Below are 20,476 nucleotides of genomic sequence, written 5' to 3'. Positions count from 1 at the left end.
CCAACCCTAATCCAGGTTAGGTGTTCTTTTTTTTTTTTTTTTTTTTTTTCCCAAAATTATTTTGAGAGAGAGAGACAGAGGATGAGCACAAGCAGGGGAGGGGAAAAGAGAGAGGAAAAGAGAGAATCCCAGGTAGGCTCCATCCTGTCAGTGCAGAACCCAATATGGGGCTTGAACCCACAAACAGTGAGATCATGACCTGAGCTGAAATGAAGAGTCAGATGCTTACCCAACCTAGCCACCCAGGCGCCCCCAGGTCAGTTGTTCTTCTATGTCACTCCACTTAGCATATTGTACTGAAATTATCTCTTAATCATTTGGATTCCCACCATTTTCTGAATTCCTTATAGACGGGACCATGTCCCACCTATCTTTGAATATCCAGAACTCAGCAGCATACCTAGAATGTGGTAAAGCTCAATTACTATTTACTAAACTGAAATAAACTAAGCTAAGCCTCAATTTTCTCATCTATGAAACGGGCATAATAACACTTATCATATAGAACTACTATGGGGATAAAATGAGACAAATACTGATTATTTTGCACAGTGTCTGACATGGTAGGTAGTCCATCAATGTTATTTCCTTTTGTACTGAGTGGTGCATTATTCAAACATTTAAAATGACATTTAATTTTTTTATTATTTTTTTAAATTTAAATCCAAGTTAGTTAACATGTAGTGTAATAATAATTTCAGGAATAGAATTCAGTGATTCATCACTTACATTTAACACCCAGTGCTCATCCCAACAAGCATCCTCCTTAATGCCCCTCACCCATTTAGCTCTCCCCCCACCAGCCAACACCCCACCAGCAACCCTCAATTTGTTCTCTGTATTCAAGAGTCTCTTATGGTTTGTCTCCCCCTCTGTTTTTATGTTATTTTTGCTTCCCTTCCCTTATGTTCATCTGTTTTGTATCTTAAATTCCACATATGAATGAAATCATATGGTATTTGTCTTTCTCTGACTTACACATTCTAGTTCCATCCACATTGTTGCAAATGGCAAGATTCCATTCTTTTTGATCACCAAGTAATCATCCATTGTGTATATATACCACGTCTTCTTTATCCATTCATCAGTCGATGGACATTTGGGCTCTTTCCATACTTTGGCTATTGTTGATAGTGCTGCTATAAACATTGGGGTACATGTGCCCCTTCAAATCAGCACTCCTGTGTCGTTTGGTTAAATACCTAGTAGTGCAATTGCTGGATTGTAGGGTAGTTCTATTTTTAATTTTTTGAGCAATCTCCAAATTGTTTTCCAGAGCGGCTGCACCAGTTTGCATTCCCACCAGCGCTGCAAAAGGGTTCCTCTTTCTCCGCATCCTTGCCAACATCTGTCATTGCCTGAGTTGCTAATTTTAGCCATTCTGACAGGTGTGAGGTGGAATCTCACTGTGGTTTTGATTTGTATTTCCCTGATGATACGTGATGTTGAGCATTTTTTCATGTGTCTGTTAGCCATCCGGATGTCGACTTTAGATAAGTGTCTATTCATGTCTTCTGCCCATTTCTTCACTGGATTATTGGTTTTTTGGGTGTTGAGTTCGATAAGTTCTTTATAAATTTTGGATACTAACCCTTTCTCCAATGTCATTTGCAAATATCTTCTCCCATTCTGTCAGCTGCCTTTTAGTTTTGCTGATTGTTTCCTTTGCTATGCAGAAGATTTTTACCTTAATGAAGTCCCAATAGTTAGTTTTTGCTTTTGTTTCTCTTGCCTTTGGAGACATGTCAAGTAAGAAGTTGCTGCAGCCAAAGTCAAAGAAGTTGTGCCTGTTTTCTCCTCTAGGATTTTGATGGCTTCCTGTGTTATGTTTAGGTCTTTCATACATTTTGAGTTTATTTTTGTGTATGGTGTAAGAAAGCAGTCATGTTCATTCTTCTGCATGTTGCTGTCCAGTTTTCCCAGCACCATGTGTTGATGAGACTGTCTTTTTCCCTTTGGATATTCTTTCCTGCTTTGTCAAAGATTAGTTGGCCATATGTTTGTGGGTCCATTTCTGGGTTCTCTGTTTTATTCCTTTGATCTATGTGTTTGTTCTTGTGCCAGTACTATACTGTCTTGATGATTACAGTTTTGTCATACAGCTTGAAGTATAGAACTATGATGCCTCCAGCTTTGGTTTTCTTTTTCAAGATTGCTTTGGCTATTTGGGGTCTTTGCTGGTTCTATACAAATTTTAGGATTGTTTGTTCTACCTCTGTGAAGAATGCTGATGTTATTTTGACAGGGATTGCTAAAATTACATTTGAGAGAGGCACCTGGGTGGCTCAGTCAGTTAAGCATCCAACTCTTGGCTTTGGCTCGAGTCATAATCCCAGGGTCTTGGGATTAAGCCCCACATCGGGCTCTGACTGAGCATGGAGACTGCTTAAGATTCATTCATTCATTCATTCATTCTCTACCCCCCCCCCCCCCCGACCCTCTCTCAGGATTCCTGGGTGGCTCAGCCAGTTAAGTGTCCAACTTCAGTTCAGGTAATGATATCATGGTTTGTGAATTCGACTCCTGAAATCAGGCTCTATGCTGTCAACACCAAACCTGCTTTGAATCCTCTGTCCCCCTCTGTTTGCCCCTCCCAACCCCTCTAAAAAAAAAAAACATTAAAAAAAAAAAAAGATTCTCTCTCTAATAAAAATAATAATACCAAAAAAATAAAAATGTAAAAATAAATAAAAGAATGCTCAATTAAATTTACCTATAATTTCCACTGCATAAAGACTCTGTAAATATTTTGACAAATACTAGAGGAAAACACAGAAATAGTAAGTCTAACTTGTTACAGATAAGATTGTGAGTTAATTTTTCTTTCTCTCCTTTGCACTTCTACTAATTTGGCTATAAAGCTGTTTGTGAAATAACATATTTTAGCAGAAAAAGAATGCCAACAATAGCAAAAACATGCTTGCAAAGAAATGTACATCCACAAAATATCACAAAGTCAAAAAATATCAGGAGTTCTAGTAATTAAATTTGATGAGACACTATAAAGTCTTCTAATATGGAAATTATCTAATCTCCTAAATCAAGTATATAGTAAGTAGTCAACAAATATTTACTTGTTGGAGAAAAACACACTTAGGTCTTTCCTTTCCCTTGTTGGAGATATAACATCTACTGTTAAGTTTATCAGATATTATTATTTTCTTGGTTTTTAAATAGAAGTAACAAGGATCAGGGGTGCCTGGGTGGCTCAGTCAGTTAAGGGTTTGACTTTACCTCAGGTCATGATCTCACGGTTTGTGAGCTCAAATCCCACGTCAGGCTCTGTGCTGACAGCTTGGCGCCTGGAGCCTGCTTCGGATTCTGTGTCTCCCTCTCTCTCTGCCCCTCCCCCGCTCGCATTCTGTCTCTCTCTCAAGAATAAACAAACATTAAAAAGATTAAAAAAAAAAGAAGAAGAAGTAACAAGGATCAGGGCACCTGACTGGCTCAGCTGGTAGAGCATGTGACTCCTTATATCAGGGTTGTGAGTTCAAGCCCCATGCTGGGCATAGAGCTTACTTTAAAAAACAAAAACATAGGATGCCTGCATGTCTCCACTGGATGAATGTGTCTCAGTTGGTTGAACATCAGATGCTTAACTTTGGCTCAGGTCATGATCTCACAGATTGTGAGATTGAGCCCCGAGGAGGGCTCAGCACTGATAGCACAGAGCCTGCTTGGGATTCTCTCTCCCCTTTCTCTCTCTCTCTCTCTGTTCCTCCTCTGCTCTTGTGCATGCTCTCACGTGCTTGCTCACTCTCTCTCTCAAAATAAATAAATAAACTTTAAATAAAAATGAAAAAAAAAAAAAAAAAAAAACAATTTCATTTGGGCCTAGCTGGCTCAGTAATTACAGCATGTAACTTTTAATCTTGAAGTTGTAAATTCAAGCCCCAACTTGGGTATAGAGATTACTTAAAAATAAAATCTTTAAAGAAAAAAAGAAAAAGACGTAGTAACAGGGATAGTCAGTGGAGGAGAGAGAAAGAAAATGGTAAAGATGAGAGAGAAAGAAGAAAAAAGGACAGAATGTATCAAAAAAGAAAAGGAAAAAAGATTAAAGACAAGAAGAGACTAAAGAGAGACAAGAGAGAAAAAGAAAGTTAAAAAAGACATTAAGATGAATAATTGCCCAAAGTAAAATAACTTAGAGGCATTAACATGTACAGAAGTTCAATCTCCCTAATGCAGTAAAAAGAAGGGCCCATGCTGTCTGATCACAAGGTGGGATAAAGGCAGTACAAGCACAAGTAGAAGTGTTAGTAGTAAGGCCAACAGAAGCATATGCATATGGTCACATGGATAGGCATGACAAAATGGTGCACTGGACTGACCATTCATACTATAAATCGGGAAACAGCCTTAGCTTTTCTTCATCTACTGTGAATATACATCCACTGTGAATATACCCAAGTCCCTCCCATTCCAAGCTTCAGTTTCTCTTGTATATCCAATGGTCTTTAATAATGTTAGTAACTGAGAGTACCTGTTAGTAGCAAACTCAGCTCTAGAGGCAGCTTCCTTGGTTCATCCTAAACCTTTATGAAGGTGCGCACTCCCAAACCCTCCTGAGTTTGTCATCCGCACCCAGCAACTGCTCAGCATTCCCAGTGATTGTCCCAAATAATCTAGACTTATTTCCTGCTGACTTTCAACACAATCATATACTTATCATTACCAAATAATTTAAGGATCTCTTAATTCATTATATTGGGCCAGGAAGAGACAAACATTCCCACTCTCAACTATTCAATTACACTAAATAATAAATCACGTGCTGCCTTGTTAGTCTCGAGTGGCCTGCATCAATTCTAAAAGCTCATTCAGTTTCAGGAAGCAGCTTACTTCCTCCTTCCAAGCAAGTTTCACCAAAAATAACAAAAGAATAAACTTTCAAGCTGCATGTGATTTTCAAGGCCTCTGGCTCCAAAAATCATGTTGTTAAAAGTTCTTTCCCTGTCATTAAAAAAGGGCCTTTACTGGTTTAACAACAATTTAGGTTTTATTTCATTCACTAAGGATCTCTTAAAACTATTTCAGTTTTGATATTTAATTGCATCAAAGCAATTCTTCCAAATAAGTCCACAACAGACACATCCTGTTTTGTTCTTGGCTCTGCGGAAAATGAATGCTAATGAAAAAAACTATACAGACACACATTTCCAGGAATATCGTTTGACAAAAATTAAGGAACCATCTTAAATGGGAACATACTATTTCTTGAATTATGCATGGTGTAAGTCACTTAAACATTTATTTAATATTTTTGACACTACTTTCTGGGTCATGGGAAACTGAATCAAAATCAAACATTTATACCACTTATGTTACTCTTATAACTACCACTGTTACTTATATCTTATATAGCATTAATCAAAACTAGAGAATAAAATCTCAGTTAAAAACATTCTGGACTCAAACAAAATACAAATAATCATTATGGTAGATGGATGACTGGAAACATAAAAATTACCTTAAACTTATAAAACCTAAAAACTGTTGGTAAAATTACAAATTAAACTCATATATGCACTCATGACAAATTAAGACATTACACTTCAAAATTTATTTTTAAAATTTATCTATCTTTACATTAAATTTTACTAAAACCTCTAAGTCTAAAACTAGTTCAAAATATGGGGCTTTTCTAATGTTATTAAAGTATTTAGGAAGGAAACAAAATGTAACAGAGAATGACCACCTTAAGAAATATTATGACTCTAGTATTTTCCATAAAATAGTGTGATCTTGAGTTTACAGTGCTTCATCCAAGGACAGGAGATGTGCTAAGAGCTTAATAAATACATAGCCATATTTTAACAGGAGGCTGGTTCAGCAGCCAGACAAAGCAATTCCACATAAATCTGTCCTGATGATTCTTTCTCCACATAAGTACTTCTGGCCACAGGGAAAGGATCTATAAAACTAACTCTAATTCTAAATCTAAGCAGAAGAAATGCTGAGAGAGTTAAAGATGTCAAAACAGAGTAATAAGTCCAAACAATAACATGACAAGGTATGCTGCCTGGCTATTCTAAACAGAGGCTATTCCCTTCTGGAATGAGATTAATTTGTTTAGAAACACAACCAAAGACATTCCTAACAGCCCGCAGAGCCTTGGCGGGGCTCTAGAGTACAGAAGTGGATACAGTCATGGTACACCTCAAGGCTCATGTGGGTCCCAGTTCTTCAGGCCACCTGGAGCAGTTTCTTAGGCAGAGCAATCAGGAAGCTAGTGCTGACGGGCTCCCTTCATAGCCCATGGCTCAACAATGATTTAAAGCCAATGACAAGTCCTCCATATCAAGCAAGTGCCCCCTTGAGGAATAAGGTAAGTTTCCTTAGTTACTAAGGAAATTTCTAACGCTGAAATCAGGACAAGATCAATTTCAAGTCTACCATGAATATTTTAGTGATGGTAAGAGCCCAAACATCACAGGTAAGAGACCCCCTCCACCTCCAATTCCAAAGAAAACACAAATAAACTTAGAACACTAAGCGTAACCACAAAATGTTTTAAAAGACAACACTGGAGAGGGGCGCCTGGGTGGCTCAGTTGGTTAGGCGACCGACTTCGGCTCAGGTCATGATCTCGCAATTTGTGGGTTTGAGCCCCGTGTCGGGCTCTGTGCTGACGGCTCAGAGCCTAGAGCCTGCTGCAGGTTCTGTGTCTCCCCCTCTCTCTGCCCCTCCCTTGCTCACGCTCTGTCTCTCTCTCTCTCTCAATAATAAATGTTAAAAAAAAAATTAAAAAAAAAAATAAACAAAAAAAACAAAAAACAAACAAACAAAAAAAAGACAACACTGGAGATTTTATTAGCATAATTCTTCCAAGCAACAGCTAGGTTTTTAAAATACCACCAGAGGGTACCTGGGTGGCCCAGTTGGTTAAGCATCCAACTTCGGCTCAGGTCACGATTTCACAGTTCATGAGTTCGAGGCCCGTGTAGGGCTTTGTGATGACAGCTCAGAGACTGAAGCCTGCTTCAGATGCTGTGTCTCCCTCTCTCAGTCCCTCCCCCCACTCACATTCTGTCTCTTTCTCTCTCAAAAATAAACATCAAAAACATATTTTAGGGGCTTCTGGGTGGCTCAGTCTGCTAAGCGTCTGACTTCAGTTCAGGTCACGATCTCACAGTTCGTGGGTTCGAGCCCCGCATCGGGCTTGTGCTGACAGCTCAGAGCCTGGAGCCTGCTTCAGATTCTGTGTCTCCCTCTCTCTGCCCCTCCCCTGCTCACGCTCTGTCTCTCTCTGTCTCTCAAAAATAAAAAATAAATGTTAAAAAAATTTATTTTTATTTTTTTTAGGGTGCCTGCGCGCCTGGGTCAGTTGAGCATCCAACTTCAGTTCAGGTCATGACCTCACAGTTTGTGAGTTCAGGTCCCGCGTTGGGCTCTGCTGACAGCTCAGAACCTAGAGACTTCTTCGGATTCTGTGTCCCCCTCTCTCTCTGCCCCTCTCCTATTCATGATCTGTCTCTCTCTGTCTCTCAAAAATAAACATTAAAAAAAAATTTTTTTTTTACTTTTAAATACCATCAATACATCTTTTTCAACACCTATCAATATTCCATTCCTTCTATATGTCTCTGTATTAAGCTAGACAATTTTCATGGACAAGACTCCATAACACATTTTATTCTTCATATTCCCCCCCCCTTTTTTTTTTAACGTTTATTTATTTTTGAGACAGAGAAAGAAAGAGCATGAACGGGGGAGGGACAGAGAGAGAAGGGAGACACAGAATCGGAAGTAGGCTCCAGGCTCTGAGCCATCAGCCCAGAGCCTGATGCGGGGCTCAAACTCACGGGCCGCAAGATTGTGACCTGAGCTGAAGTCGGACGCTTAACCGACTGAGCCACCCAGGCGCCCCACTTCATATCCCCTTTAACATTGACGCACTATCATATCATTATTGTTACTAAGCGCTAAAAAACTGTTCCCACCATTACATAAAACTGTGTTCTACTTGATTTCCAATGACCACCTAATTGGTAAATCCAAGGGCAACTTCTCACGTATCACCCTTTAATTTTTCTGTAGCATCTAATGCTAGTAACTACTTTTCTGCTTCTTAGAACTTTTTCTTTCTATGGCACTCATGACTCAATACTCTCCCAGTTCTCCTCCTACCTTATAGACTATTCAATTCAGCTTCCTGTACCAAAAATACTTCCTCTTCCTGTTACAGAAACAGTCCCAAGGTTCCGTCCTAAGCCCTCACTTCTCCCACAGTGGTTTCTTCCTCCTTGATCTAACCTACTCCCATAGCTTCCCCATCTCTGTCTCCAGCCCTAACTTCTCACAAATTCTAGAAGTGTAATTCCAGTTGAATACAGGACAGCTCCACAAGTATGTCCCACTTAAAATACCAATGTACCCAACCCATCATCAGACACCATATCTCCAACTTATTCATCATCCTGTCATTCACACATAGGCACTATTTAGTGAGCACTCATCATGGGGCCAGACATTATGTTAAATGCTTCACATATATCAACTATTTTAGTCCTCACAAGAGTCCAATGAATGAAGTAGCTGTCCCCATTTTACAGATGGGGAAACCCAAACAAAGAGATGAATTAATCTCTTCAAAGTCACATAGTTAAAATGTGGTACAGTCAGGATTTAAAGCAGGCAGTCTGATTTCAAAGATCATGCTTTAAACAACTATACTCTATTACCTCCCAATTGCCCAGGCCTGAAACCTGTCTATAGACCTACACCAGGCACTATGAACTTTTAGTCCTGTCACCTCTAGGTCCTTCCCATCTGATCTTCTTTTCCATTCTCACTAACATCACTATACTTCGGTCCCCATATGCCACTTACCTTCTCTCAACTTCCCATCTCACATCTCTCCATATTTCATCTATTTATTTGACACTCTCTTGCTTAAAAATCATCAGTGGCTCAGGGTGCCTGGGTGACTCTGTCAGTTAAACATCTAACTCATGATTTAGGCTCAGGTCATGATCTTACCACGGTTGTAGGATCAAGCTCCATATCAGGCTCTGTGCTGACTATAGAGCCCACTTGGGGTTCTCTCTCTCCCTCTCTCTCTGTCCTTGCCCCACTCTCTCTCTCTCTCAAAATAAATAAATAAATATTTTAAAAAATCATCAGTGGCTCACAGCTCCCCATTGCCTGCAGGATAAAGTCAAAACTCCTTCTAGCCTCATCTACCACCATTCTTCTTTCTTCTAGCATATTCCAGTTAGACAGGGCATGTGTCATTCTTTTTGACTGCCTAGCATCGAACCCCCTTCTTACATCTTGGCAATTCCCTACCTCCAAATACAGACAATAAAAATGCAAATGGACCCTTTCCAGGACTCCTTTGCAACTATCTCATGGTACCTGACATAGGCCATACCAATTACATGTGTTATCCTCTGACTATGAACTAAAAAGTGGGCACAGAGAATTCTCTCTGGTAGCAAAAACAGTTGCAAGAAGATCAGAGTTCCCGGGCTGCACCAAATGTGCAGGGCCAGAGGTTTTCCATGGCACAAGTACAATACCCACCCCCTGGTGGCAGCAGCATTTTCCTTGTGGTTCCTCACTGGAGTGACCAGGATAGTTCCAGAATGATAGCATTCAAACCTGGTCTCAGCCATCATGACAATTCTGTGAGCTACCCAATATCCTTTTTAAAAATTCCTTTTTGGGGGCGCCTGGGTGGCTCAGTCAGTTAAGCAACTGACTTCGGCTCAGGTCGTGATCTCACGGTTTGTGACTCCAAGCCCCGCACTGGGCTCTGTGCTTGACAGCTCAGAGCCTGGAGCATGCTTTGGATTCTGTGTCTCCCTCTCTCTGCCCCTGCCCCACTCACACTCTGTCTCTCTCTCTCTCTCAAAAATAAACATTTAAAAAATTTAAAAAAAAAAGAATATGCCCTTTGCTTTTATAATTTTGTTCACTCATATAATTTTGCCCACTGTTTCTTCCACCCAGAATTCTTCTCCATTAATCAAAATTCTTCCCATCTTTTAAGGCCCAGCACAAGTGCTAATTTCCCCATAAACTTAAGAGCTAATACTAAATGAGCACTTTCAGGGCCAGGCATTCTCCTCATCTGATCTTCACAAGAAGAGTAAGAGGTAGATACTAGCATTAGTCTTATTTTATAGTTGAGGAAACTGAAGCAAAAACAAATGAAGTATATTGCCCAAAGTCATAGAGCTAGTGAACAGTGATAGAGCTAGAAGTCAAATCCAGGAAATCTGACTCCAGACCCCTGCCCTTAACCAGGGAACAGCAAAAGCCAGTCCACAAGTCAACTCTAGCCCAGCAGCCAAATCTGGCTCATGGCATGTTTGTATATATCCATGATCTAAGAACATTTCCTGCATTTTTAAGTAGTTGGGAGGAAAAAAAAAAAATTTCATGATCCATGAACATCATACAAAATTCACATTTCAAAGTCCAGCAATATTTGAAGTACAGCAACAAACATAGTGTCTGTGGCTGCTATCACGCCATAACAGCAGATTTAAGCAGCTGCAACAGAGACAGGATGGCCTAAAGGGCCACAAAGCCTCAAATATTTATTGTTTGGCCCTTTATGGAAAAAATTTAAGACCTTACTTTTAACTACTACATTGCCTGTTAAAAAGCTTTCCTTGATCCCTTACTTCCCCCAAGCTAGAATAAATCTGTCCCTTCTCTGTATTTGTATGCCCTTTGCATCTCTCTTGTAACAGGTAGTCTATTTTGCTTTAAATTACATTTGACTTATTTTTTTCCTTGAGCAGACTACAAACTCCTTGAAGGCAGGAAGTAATCTTTTGCACTTTGCATTACTCTTGGTGCCTTTCCTATTGTTGGCAGTCAATAAATGCTTGCTGGCTTTAAATAAAATTTTGTAGTGTGCACTTTTAAACAGATTTTCCTAACATGAATATGAATCACAGAAATCACAGACTAGACTCTGTATTGGCAGGATGGGTAACAATAGGCCTCAATCACTGCTGATAGCTATCTAAATTGGTACAACCTTTCCAAAGGGTAATTCTACCTGTTCATCAAATACCTTGAAAGTGTGTTTTGGGGGTGCCTGGGTGGTTCAGTTGGGTAAGCATCCAACTTTGGCTCAGGTCATGATCGCGCAGTTCATGAGTTCGAGTCTCACACCAGGCTCTGTGCTGACAGCTCAGAGCCTAGAGCCTGCTTCGGATTCTGTGTCTCCCTCTCTCAAAAATAGACATTAAAAAAAATTTTTTTTAAGTGTGTTTTTTAGGACTCAGAGTTCCACTGTTGGAAATCTGTCCTAAGGAAATAAACAGACTTACATGCAAAAATGCAATAATAGTGGTCATAGGAGTTAACACATTTACTGAGTACATATTACATACCAGATATTGAGCTAAGTCCTTTAAATGCAGAACCTCTATTTAGCCCTATTTTATTTTTTAAAGATTTTTAATTTTTGTTTTGTTTTGTTTTTGAGAGAAAGCAGGGGATGGGCAGAGAGAGAGAGGGAAAGAATACCAAGCAGGCTCTGTGCCGTCAGCACAGAACCCCATGCAGGGTTCAATCTCATGAATTGTGAGATCATGACCTGAGACGAAATCAAGAGTCAGACGCTTAACCAAACCGAGCCACCCAGGTGCCCCAGTGCTATTTTATAGATAGGAAATTAAATCTCAAGAGGTTAAATAATTTGTCAGAAGTTAAGGAATGACAGGTTATTGTTTTGTTTTTGTTTTTTTTTAGGGGAGAACTATAGCTAATTGTAATTCTTCATTAGTCTTTTTATATTTATTACTGTAATAAGCATGTATTACATATATAATTTTTTAAGGCAGTAAGATAGCACAGAAACCTTACTCCTGTATTTTTTTTTTTTTACCTTTGGAAGCTAGGGAAAATAAGTCAGAACAGAACAAGCAAAATATTCTTTTTCATTTACTTTGGAAAGAACAATAAAAAGTCACCGTCCTGGACTTTGAAACAAGAACAGTATTTCCTCACATAAAAACAGCCTTGAGAACAACATTGTGGATCATATGTGTTTCCCAGATAACATCACTCAGCCAATTTTGCCCTGCTTTCCTAAAATGCCATACTAGTTTTGCCAATATGTAAGGAAACAAAAAATTATGTTGTGACTTGTACTGAATAAAAATTCTTTGGATATGAGGATGGATTCATCCATAACTATAGCAATTTGGAGAGGAAAAGTCCCACCCTATCTACAAATCTCCAGGGGTTATTACATGACCCCAAATCACTAAGTCTTGGACTTTCTTGAATTCAAGCTGTTTTGCCTCTGGTCCAAAAACACTAGTCCAAGATCTCCCTCTGTATCTACACAATTTGAATTAAAACAATACTTCCAAGCTAGATCTATTAAATGCTATGATGGCCATGTAAGAACTTCCCAGAGCCACACCTTACCTCTTCTGGCACAATAATTAATGGATACTTGTCCTCAGATAAAAAGTTGAAAATAACCCATACTTTAAATGCATCTTCTTCTGTAATGAGCAAGGGGCTCTTGGTGAGGTTTTTTTTGACACAGAGGGTCCAACACATCCTATTGAACTCAATCTTGTCAAAGTTGTCTTGGACCTAAAAAAGAATGAGTTAAAATTTCAATGAAAAATATCCAATGAAGGAGGAAAAATTCCAAAATAAGCAGAATATAAGCCAAGTAAAACAGATACAGGCTTCCATTCTAATCGATCCAATTAACTAATAATGCAATTAATGAATAGACATTTTCTTTTTTTTTTTTTAACGTTTATTTATTTTTGAGACAGGGAGAGGCACAGCATGAACAGGGGAGGGTCAGAGAGAGGGAGACACAGAATCTGAAACAGGCTCCGGGCTCTGAGCTGTCAGCACAGAGCCCGACGCAGGGCTAGAACTCATGGACTGCGTGATCATGACCTGAGCCGAAGTCGGCCGCTTAACCGACTGAGCCACCCAGGCGCCCCAACATTTTCTAATTTCATTTGCTTGTGTACCACACTTTCAAAGGCCCAATTAAGAACGTTATAGTTAGCCTGACACTAAAGCAATATCTATCTGCCCATATCACTCACTTGGCACATAAAATACTAGCTTGTTGAATAGTTATTTTTTCACATGTACACACTATCTTCTAAATAAAACTACCAACCCTGGTACAGAGGAGTGGAGAGTGTCAATTACTCAGTATGAGCCACATACTGATATCTCATCTTTACCCATAAAATCAAAGAAGATATTTTTTTTTTGGAAAAAACTTAAACTGAAATTCTAAAAAGACAGCCTGCCCTTCAGTCATTCAATCATGCAATCAACATTCCCTCAGGATCTACTATAAGCCAAGTACTATGTTACAAATTAAGGATATAAAGATGAAGAAGAACTTGGTCTCTGCTCACAAAACATTCACATTTATTAGGGAAAACAGATATGCAAATAGACAAATTCTAATATAACACCATGTGTAATTCAATAGTTTTTCACTCATTCAAAAGATAAAATTTAGATAGTAATTACGATCTGCCAGAGACAATGCAAAGATACTTAATGTAGTAGTAGCCCATGTCTCCAAGGAATGCCAAGACAATTACAATACAGTGTGATAAGTACTATAATAGAAATAAGCAGAGGGTTCAGTGGGAACACTGAAGAGCTAACCCATCTTAAGAACTAGGGGAAGATTTGCAGAAAAAGTAACATGACAACAGAGTGCAATTCAAAGGATCATTAAAAGTCAGTGTATAGTCACTATGGAAAACCGTATGCAGGATCCTCAAAAAATTAAAAATAGGACTGCCATACAATCCAGCAATTCCACTTCTGGAAATATAATAATATATATATTATAATATACATAATAATAATCCAACGGTAACAAAAACACTAACTCAGGTAAATATCTGTACTCCCATGTTCACAGCAACATTATTTTCAATAGCCCAGACATGGGCTATTTTCCAGATATGGAATTTTTCAATATTTCATATTTTCCAGATATGGAATTTATCAATATTTTCCAGACATGGAAACAACCTAAGTATCCATTGATAGATGAATGGATAAAGAAATTGTAATACACACACACACACACACACACACACACACACACACATATATATAATGGAATATTATTTAGCCATAAAAAATAAGGAAATCCTACAATTTGCAACAACACGGATGGAACTTGAAGGCACTACGCTAAGTGAAATAAGTCAGAGAAAGACAAATATTGTATGATCTCACTTGTATGTGGAATCTAAAAAAAAAAAAAAAACAACTCATAGAAAAAGAGATCAGACTTGTGGTTACCAGAAGCAGGTGGTGGGGGGAGGGAGAACTGGAATAAGGTGGTCTAAAGATACAAACTTCCAGTTATAAAATAAACAAGTACAAGGGAGGTAATATACAACATAATGACTATAGCTAACACTGCTGTATGACATAGAAAAGTTGTTAAGGATATAATACATCCTAAGAGTTCTCACCATAAGGAGAAAATGTTTCCCCTTTATTTTTTTCTTCCTTCTTTTCTTTTTATTGTATGTGTATGAAATGATGGATGTTAGCTGAACCTATTATGGTAATTATTTCACAATATATGTAAATCAAACCATCCTGTGAGGCTTAAAGTTATTCTGTGATGCAAGTTAATTATTTCTCAATAAAAGAAAACAAAATGCAAACAGTTCAAGAATGGGGTAAGGAGAGTTCTAGGTAGAACAATGTGAGAAAGCCCAGAGGTGGAGACAACCATGGTCAGTTCAGAAGTATTGTATAAGTTTAATGTGAATGGAGCACTTGGTGCTAAAGAGTGGTATGATTCAAGGCTATTTCGTAAGTGCAAATAACAGAAAACACCCTGGGTTCCTTTAAACAGAAAAAGAATTCATCGAAAAAACAATGGGTAACCTCAAAGATCCAACACAAGGGATGGAAAATCTAGGCTCTGAAACTAAGTCATTACCGATGTAGGCTAGTCAGTCCAAACCACAGCTGAAACTATGCATGGTAAGAGTATAGTACAGACACCGCTGCCAATGTAACAAGAGGCCATCACTGCTGCCACTGACCCAGTCTTTGATCCTCTGTGTCACTCACGAGTGTCTGAACTTTTCAATATCTGAGATGTGAGACAGGTCCTTCCCCCACCAAGGCACTGTGCAATTTCCCAAACATAAGAGTTCAGATACTGGGCAGACAAAAAATGATAAGTGACCACTGCATGGGGCACAGCTAAAGATGAGGCGAGAGAGAGAGGTGAAGGCCAGATCATAAAGAGCCTTATAATCCATATTAAGGAGTTAGGATTTATCTGTACTGAAAGAGTGGATAGGAGCACCATATACAGCCTGCATTTTAAAAGCCATATTCTGGGACAAGAAGTAAGATGTACTAAAGAAGGCAGAGTGGCTGGCAGGACAATATGTGCAAAGCATTTCTGTTTGGAGAGATAGAAACAAAGCGTTATGTGTACCAGAAGGAAGAAGTCACTAGCTGACTACACGGAGAAATTTCTCTGGATCCCTAACTAGGACATGTGGTTGGCACACCAGTTCCCCAGGAGTAGGACGATATCCTTTGTGCTCTGCCTGCAGTACCCTGTCTCAGTCTGACACCATTTCTCACACCACAATCATACACAATTGATCCCTTGAAGGGAAAGCAGTAGTTGCTGCTGCAGCATCTTTTTTTTTTTTCCTTTTTCTTTTTTAACACCATTTATGAGGACTTAGCATATGCTTGGCATTTTATATGCAGTTGCTTACTTAAACTTGCTATTAGCCTTGTAAGGCTAAATATTGCCCCTATTTTACAGATCAGGAAATAGAGGTTCAGAAATATTGAGTACTTTTACCAAGTTCACATGGCTTATAAATATCAGGAAACAGAAGTTCAGAAAAATTGAATACCAAGTTCATGTAGCTGGTAAATATCAAAAACTAGCATTTAAATCAAGGTTCAAATGCTGTCTCTTTCCACTATGCTAAACTGCTTATAGAACTCAATAGATGGAGGACATCTATATAATGTAAGACACCTCTATAGGACTAGTTTCACAGGCCACCACCATCAACTCTATCCACCTGCACCCCTAAAAAACACTAAGGGGAAATGACATGTACACAAAAGCATACAGGCTTACCTGAGGAACAAGAAGTGATTCTATGTGGATTATGTGACGAATTATAGGATTCCTGAGGGGGAGTGCCTAGATTTATGGCTAGAAAAGCAAACATAGACCAAATCACAAACAGCTTCATAATTTTAAGAAATAATCCATAAGAAACTCCCAATTGAAGGGTTTTAGAGCAGAGAATGAGTAGGTCATCTACTGCTCAGATTAGTACTTTACAGAAAAGATGGTATTTGAAGCGGATCTTGAAGTATATTGAAGAGTATGAGGATAAGTAACACAAAAGACAGGAGAAGAAATGGCATGAGCAAAGGTATGGCAGAAACATCACACCAACCAAGTCTGGGGAACAGATACAGGATGAAGGAGACAAAAGCAAGACAGAAGGAAAGATAAAGTTTTCAATTATGAGCATCTTCAACCTGAAGGTCTAGTAAGACATTCAGATGGAGGTGTCCAAAGACAAAGAAGTGGAACTGTAGCGAATGAGGAGAGGCAGACTTGTCAGTCAACTGCCTGCTGATGATGACTGAAGCCATGATGGTCAAATGAGATCACTGACAGAAAACATAAATCAAGAAAAGAGATGGGATAAAAAAACAGAACATCAGGGGATACAGACATTACAAAACTAGAGGAGGAAGAGGAATTATGATGACCGAAAGAACAAAGTGGCAGGAGAACCACAAAGATATGAAAATTGAGTGAGGAAACAGTTAAGGAAGTTTGATCAACAGTGCCATGCTACAGAGATTAAAAAGGAGTTAAGAACAGACCACTGGTTTTCCAATTTAGGGGTTACTAGTTACCTTCAAGAGAGTCAAGAAGTTTGGGTAAAAATCAGATTGCAATGGCATTAGAAACCAAACAAATTTTCTGGGGCGCCTGGGTGGCTCAGTCGGTTAAGCAGCCAACTTCGGCACAGGTCATGATCTCGCGGTCCATGAGTTCGAGCCCCGCGTCAGGCTCTGTGCTGATGGCTCAGAGCCTGGAGCCTGCTTCCGATTCTGTGTCTCCCTCTCTCTCTGACCCTCCCCCGTTCATGCTCTGTCTCTCTCTGTCTCAAAAATAAATAAACGTTAAAAAAAAATTAAAAAAAAAAAAAAAAAAAGAAACCAAACAAATTTTCCATAAATTTTCCCAGGAAATAAGTAGTGGCTTTTTTTTTAAACCAAATTCACTGTATATTACTTAATTTTAATAAGTTGTCTGTTGGCTTATTCCTTCTCTAAAATATAATGGCACTATTCTTTAGTTTAGTCATGCTCAATGGTAAAAGCATACTAAATGATGGCATTTACATCTTTTTAAAAAAATACAAAATGAGATCATGTATGAAAAGCTCACAGCTAACATCATACTCAACAGTGAAAAACAGTTTTTCCTCTAAGATCAGAACAAGGCAAGGATGCCCACTCTCACCACTTCTATTCAACACAATACTGGAAGTCTTAGCCAGAGCAATTAAACAAAAAAAGGAAAAAAGAAATATAAAGCATCCAAATTAGAACCGAAAAAGTAAAATTATCTGCCAATAACGTGCTCTTTCTTTTATGTAGAAAACTCTAAAGATTCCACAAAGAAAACCTTTTAGAACTAATAAATTTGGCAAAGTTGCAGAACACTCAGAAATCAGTTGGCAAAGTTGCAGGATACTCAAAAATCAGTTGTGTTTCAATACACTAACAATAAACAATCTAAAAAAGAAAATTTTAAAGTCCCATTTAGTAGAGCATCAAAAAGAATTAAATACTTAGGAATAAACTTAACCAAGAAGGCAAAAGACTTGTACATTGCAAACTACAAAATGTTACTGAAAAAAATTAAAAATGATATAAATAAATGGAAAGACCTCCAGTGTTGATGGGCTGGAAGACTTAATATTGTTAAAACGTCCATACTACCCAAAGCAATGTACAGATTCGGTTCAATCCCCATCAAAATCCCTGTGGCATTTTTTTTTTTTTTTTTTTTTTTTGCAGGAACAGAAAACATCATCCTGAAATTCATATGGAATCTCAAAGGACCATGAATAGCCAAAATAATCTTAAGAAGAACAAAACTGGAGGCTTTATACTTCCTAATTTCAAAACATATTACAAAGCTACAGTAATTGAAACAGTATGTATGGTACTTAGCATAAAGAGAGACATATAGACCAACAAAACAGAGAGCCCAGAAATAAACCCTTATATATGTGGTCAAATGATCTTTAACAAGGATGCCAAGACTACACATTGAGGAAAAGATAGTCTCTTCAACAAATGGTGCTAGGAAAACTGAATATCCATACGCAGAAGAAAATGGACCCTTACCTTACACCATATATAAAAATTAATGCAAAAGGGAGTAAAAATCTAAATGTAAGACCTAAAACTATAAAACTAGAAGAAAACTAGGGGAAGAGCTTCATGACATTGGAATACACAATGTTCTCTTAGATAGGACATTAAAAGCCACAGGCAACAAAGCAAAAATAGAGAATCAACTACATCAAACTTAAAAACTTCTGCATACAATGACAACAATCAACAGAGTTGTACGATGGTGAACCAGTCCTTGCTACCCCAGAAGTTACACTCTAAGAGGCATATCAGGTATCAAAAAATAGAGCAACAAAACAACCATCTATATGATGAAAATGTGCTAAATGCTACAATGGGAGAACACATTACAGAGCAGCAGGTTAGCTCTGGGAAGGGCAGGGTGCAACCTGGAGAACCCTCCCTGAGGAAGTGACGATCAAGCTGAGACCTAAAAGATGAACAGGAGTTAGATGCATGTTCTGGGTAGAGGAAGCCTTACAGCAGAGGAGGCAACATGTCTGAAGGCTCTGTGGCAGGAACGGTCTTGGTAATATGAGGAACAGAGAGAAGGCCAACATAACTGCAGAGAAGGGGACAATAAGGGGAGAGGAAGAAAAGGAGGGCAGAGAGGTTGGCAGAGGCCAAATCAAACATGGCCCTGTACACCATGATAAGGATGTTGCACTTTACCTAAAAACAACAGCAAACTATTGAAGGGTATAGGTTCAATATCAAGTGCTTGCTAAATTAAAATAGATCTATAAATTGAGAGCATCACAAGGTCTGTTCTACCTACAAAAGATTTAGGAATCTATGATTCCATACTCTACCCCATCTAAGATTGCAAACTGTGCTCCAAAATCCCAGTTTATATCATACATAATAAATTGCCTCACACCTTTTGGAAAACTAATAATGGCTGCCAATGGTTTCAGGGTGTCCAAATGGAAGATAATATCTTAGAAAGAAATATGTAGAGTTGTTCTTATTTTCTTTTTTTTTTTTTTTTAATTTTTTTAACGTTTATTTATTTTTGAGACAGAGAGAGACAGAGCATGAACAGGGGAGGGTCAGAGAGAGGGAGACACAGAATCTGAAACAGGCTTCAGGCTCTGAGCTGTCAGCACAGAGCCCGACGCGGGGCTCGAACTCATGGACCGCGAGATCATGACCTGAGCCGAAGTCGGCCGCCCAACCGACTGAGCCACCCAGGCGCCCCTTTATTTTCAACATATATATTTCTTTTCACTAAAATCCATACAAGATAGCAATACTATTTATAGATCTTAATTCTGACTCAAAGTTCTGAAAGTATTTACAAAACTAAAATCACGTGTTCTCTAAACTAGAATTTTCATCCAAACCAGCTAAAGACTAAAGTTCCTATGGCACAGAGTCAGTTCTCAGAAGACAGGGAAATTGGCCAATTTGATGCTTTAGACATTGGTTGGAGAATATGTTTTCTCAGAAAGCATTCATACTCTTCAATCAATAATTCTACTTCAAATAATCTACCCCAAAAAGGGAATCAGAGTCAGATAAAGATTTACGTAGGATAGCACTATTATTTATAAAAGTGGAAAAAAAAATAAAAATAAAATATAAGCCCACCAAAAAGGGAATCGTTATAAAGTCATGGTACAAAACGATTATACAGTCACTTAGTAGCTGGGTAACCTTAGACAAGCAACTTAACCCAAAGCCCAGTCCTTCTTTAAAATGGTATTAATGATGGTACTTAACCCATGGAGTTAATATAAAGAATTAATTAGAACATTTGTTTAAAATATTTAGCATAGTTTCTGATACATAGTAAACTCTAAATAAATGTTACCACTTTATCTTTATATTCATGTTTTCAAAAAATTTAATGGCATGGAAAAGGCAATATTTATGTCTTCAATATGATCCAAATTTGAAAAACAATATATACAAAGACAGCTAAAAAAAACAGACTTAAAGCAAACAGATCAAAATGATAGTGACTGCCTTTAGATGGTAAGGTTATGGATGATATATGTTTTCTTAATAAATTCCTCTTTTTTCTTAATTTCTA

At 38.3% G+C, this 20,476-nt stretch overlaps 1 protein-coding gene across 2 annotated transcripts in view; it reads right to left on the bottom strand.

The window, feature by feature from the left end:
• SWAP70 (switching B cell complex subunit SWAP70) overlaps positions 1-20,476 on the bottom strand; it is a 77,608-nt gene that overhangs the window by 24,702 nt on the left and 32,430 nt on the right. For both annotated transcript variants that reach the window (XM_042904178.1, XM_042904179.1), the window contains exon 3: positions 12,406-12,579. In XM_042904178.1, the coding sequence (XP_042760112.1) occupies positions 12,406-12,579 (174 nt within the window). The remainder of the gene's footprint in view (positions 1-12,405; positions 12,580-20,476) is intronic.

This window comes from Panthera leo, chromosome D1, assembly GCF_018350215.1.
Source record: "Panthera leo isolate Ple1 chromosome D1, P.leo_Ple1_pat1.1, whole genome shotgun sequence".
In the NCBI taxonomy this organism is placed as follows: Eukaryota; Metazoa; Chordata; class Mammalia; order Carnivora; family Felidae; genus Panthera; species Panthera leo.
The sequence above is the reverse complement of the archived record's forward strand: the minus strand, read 5'-3'. Positions and strand labels throughout refer to the sequence as shown.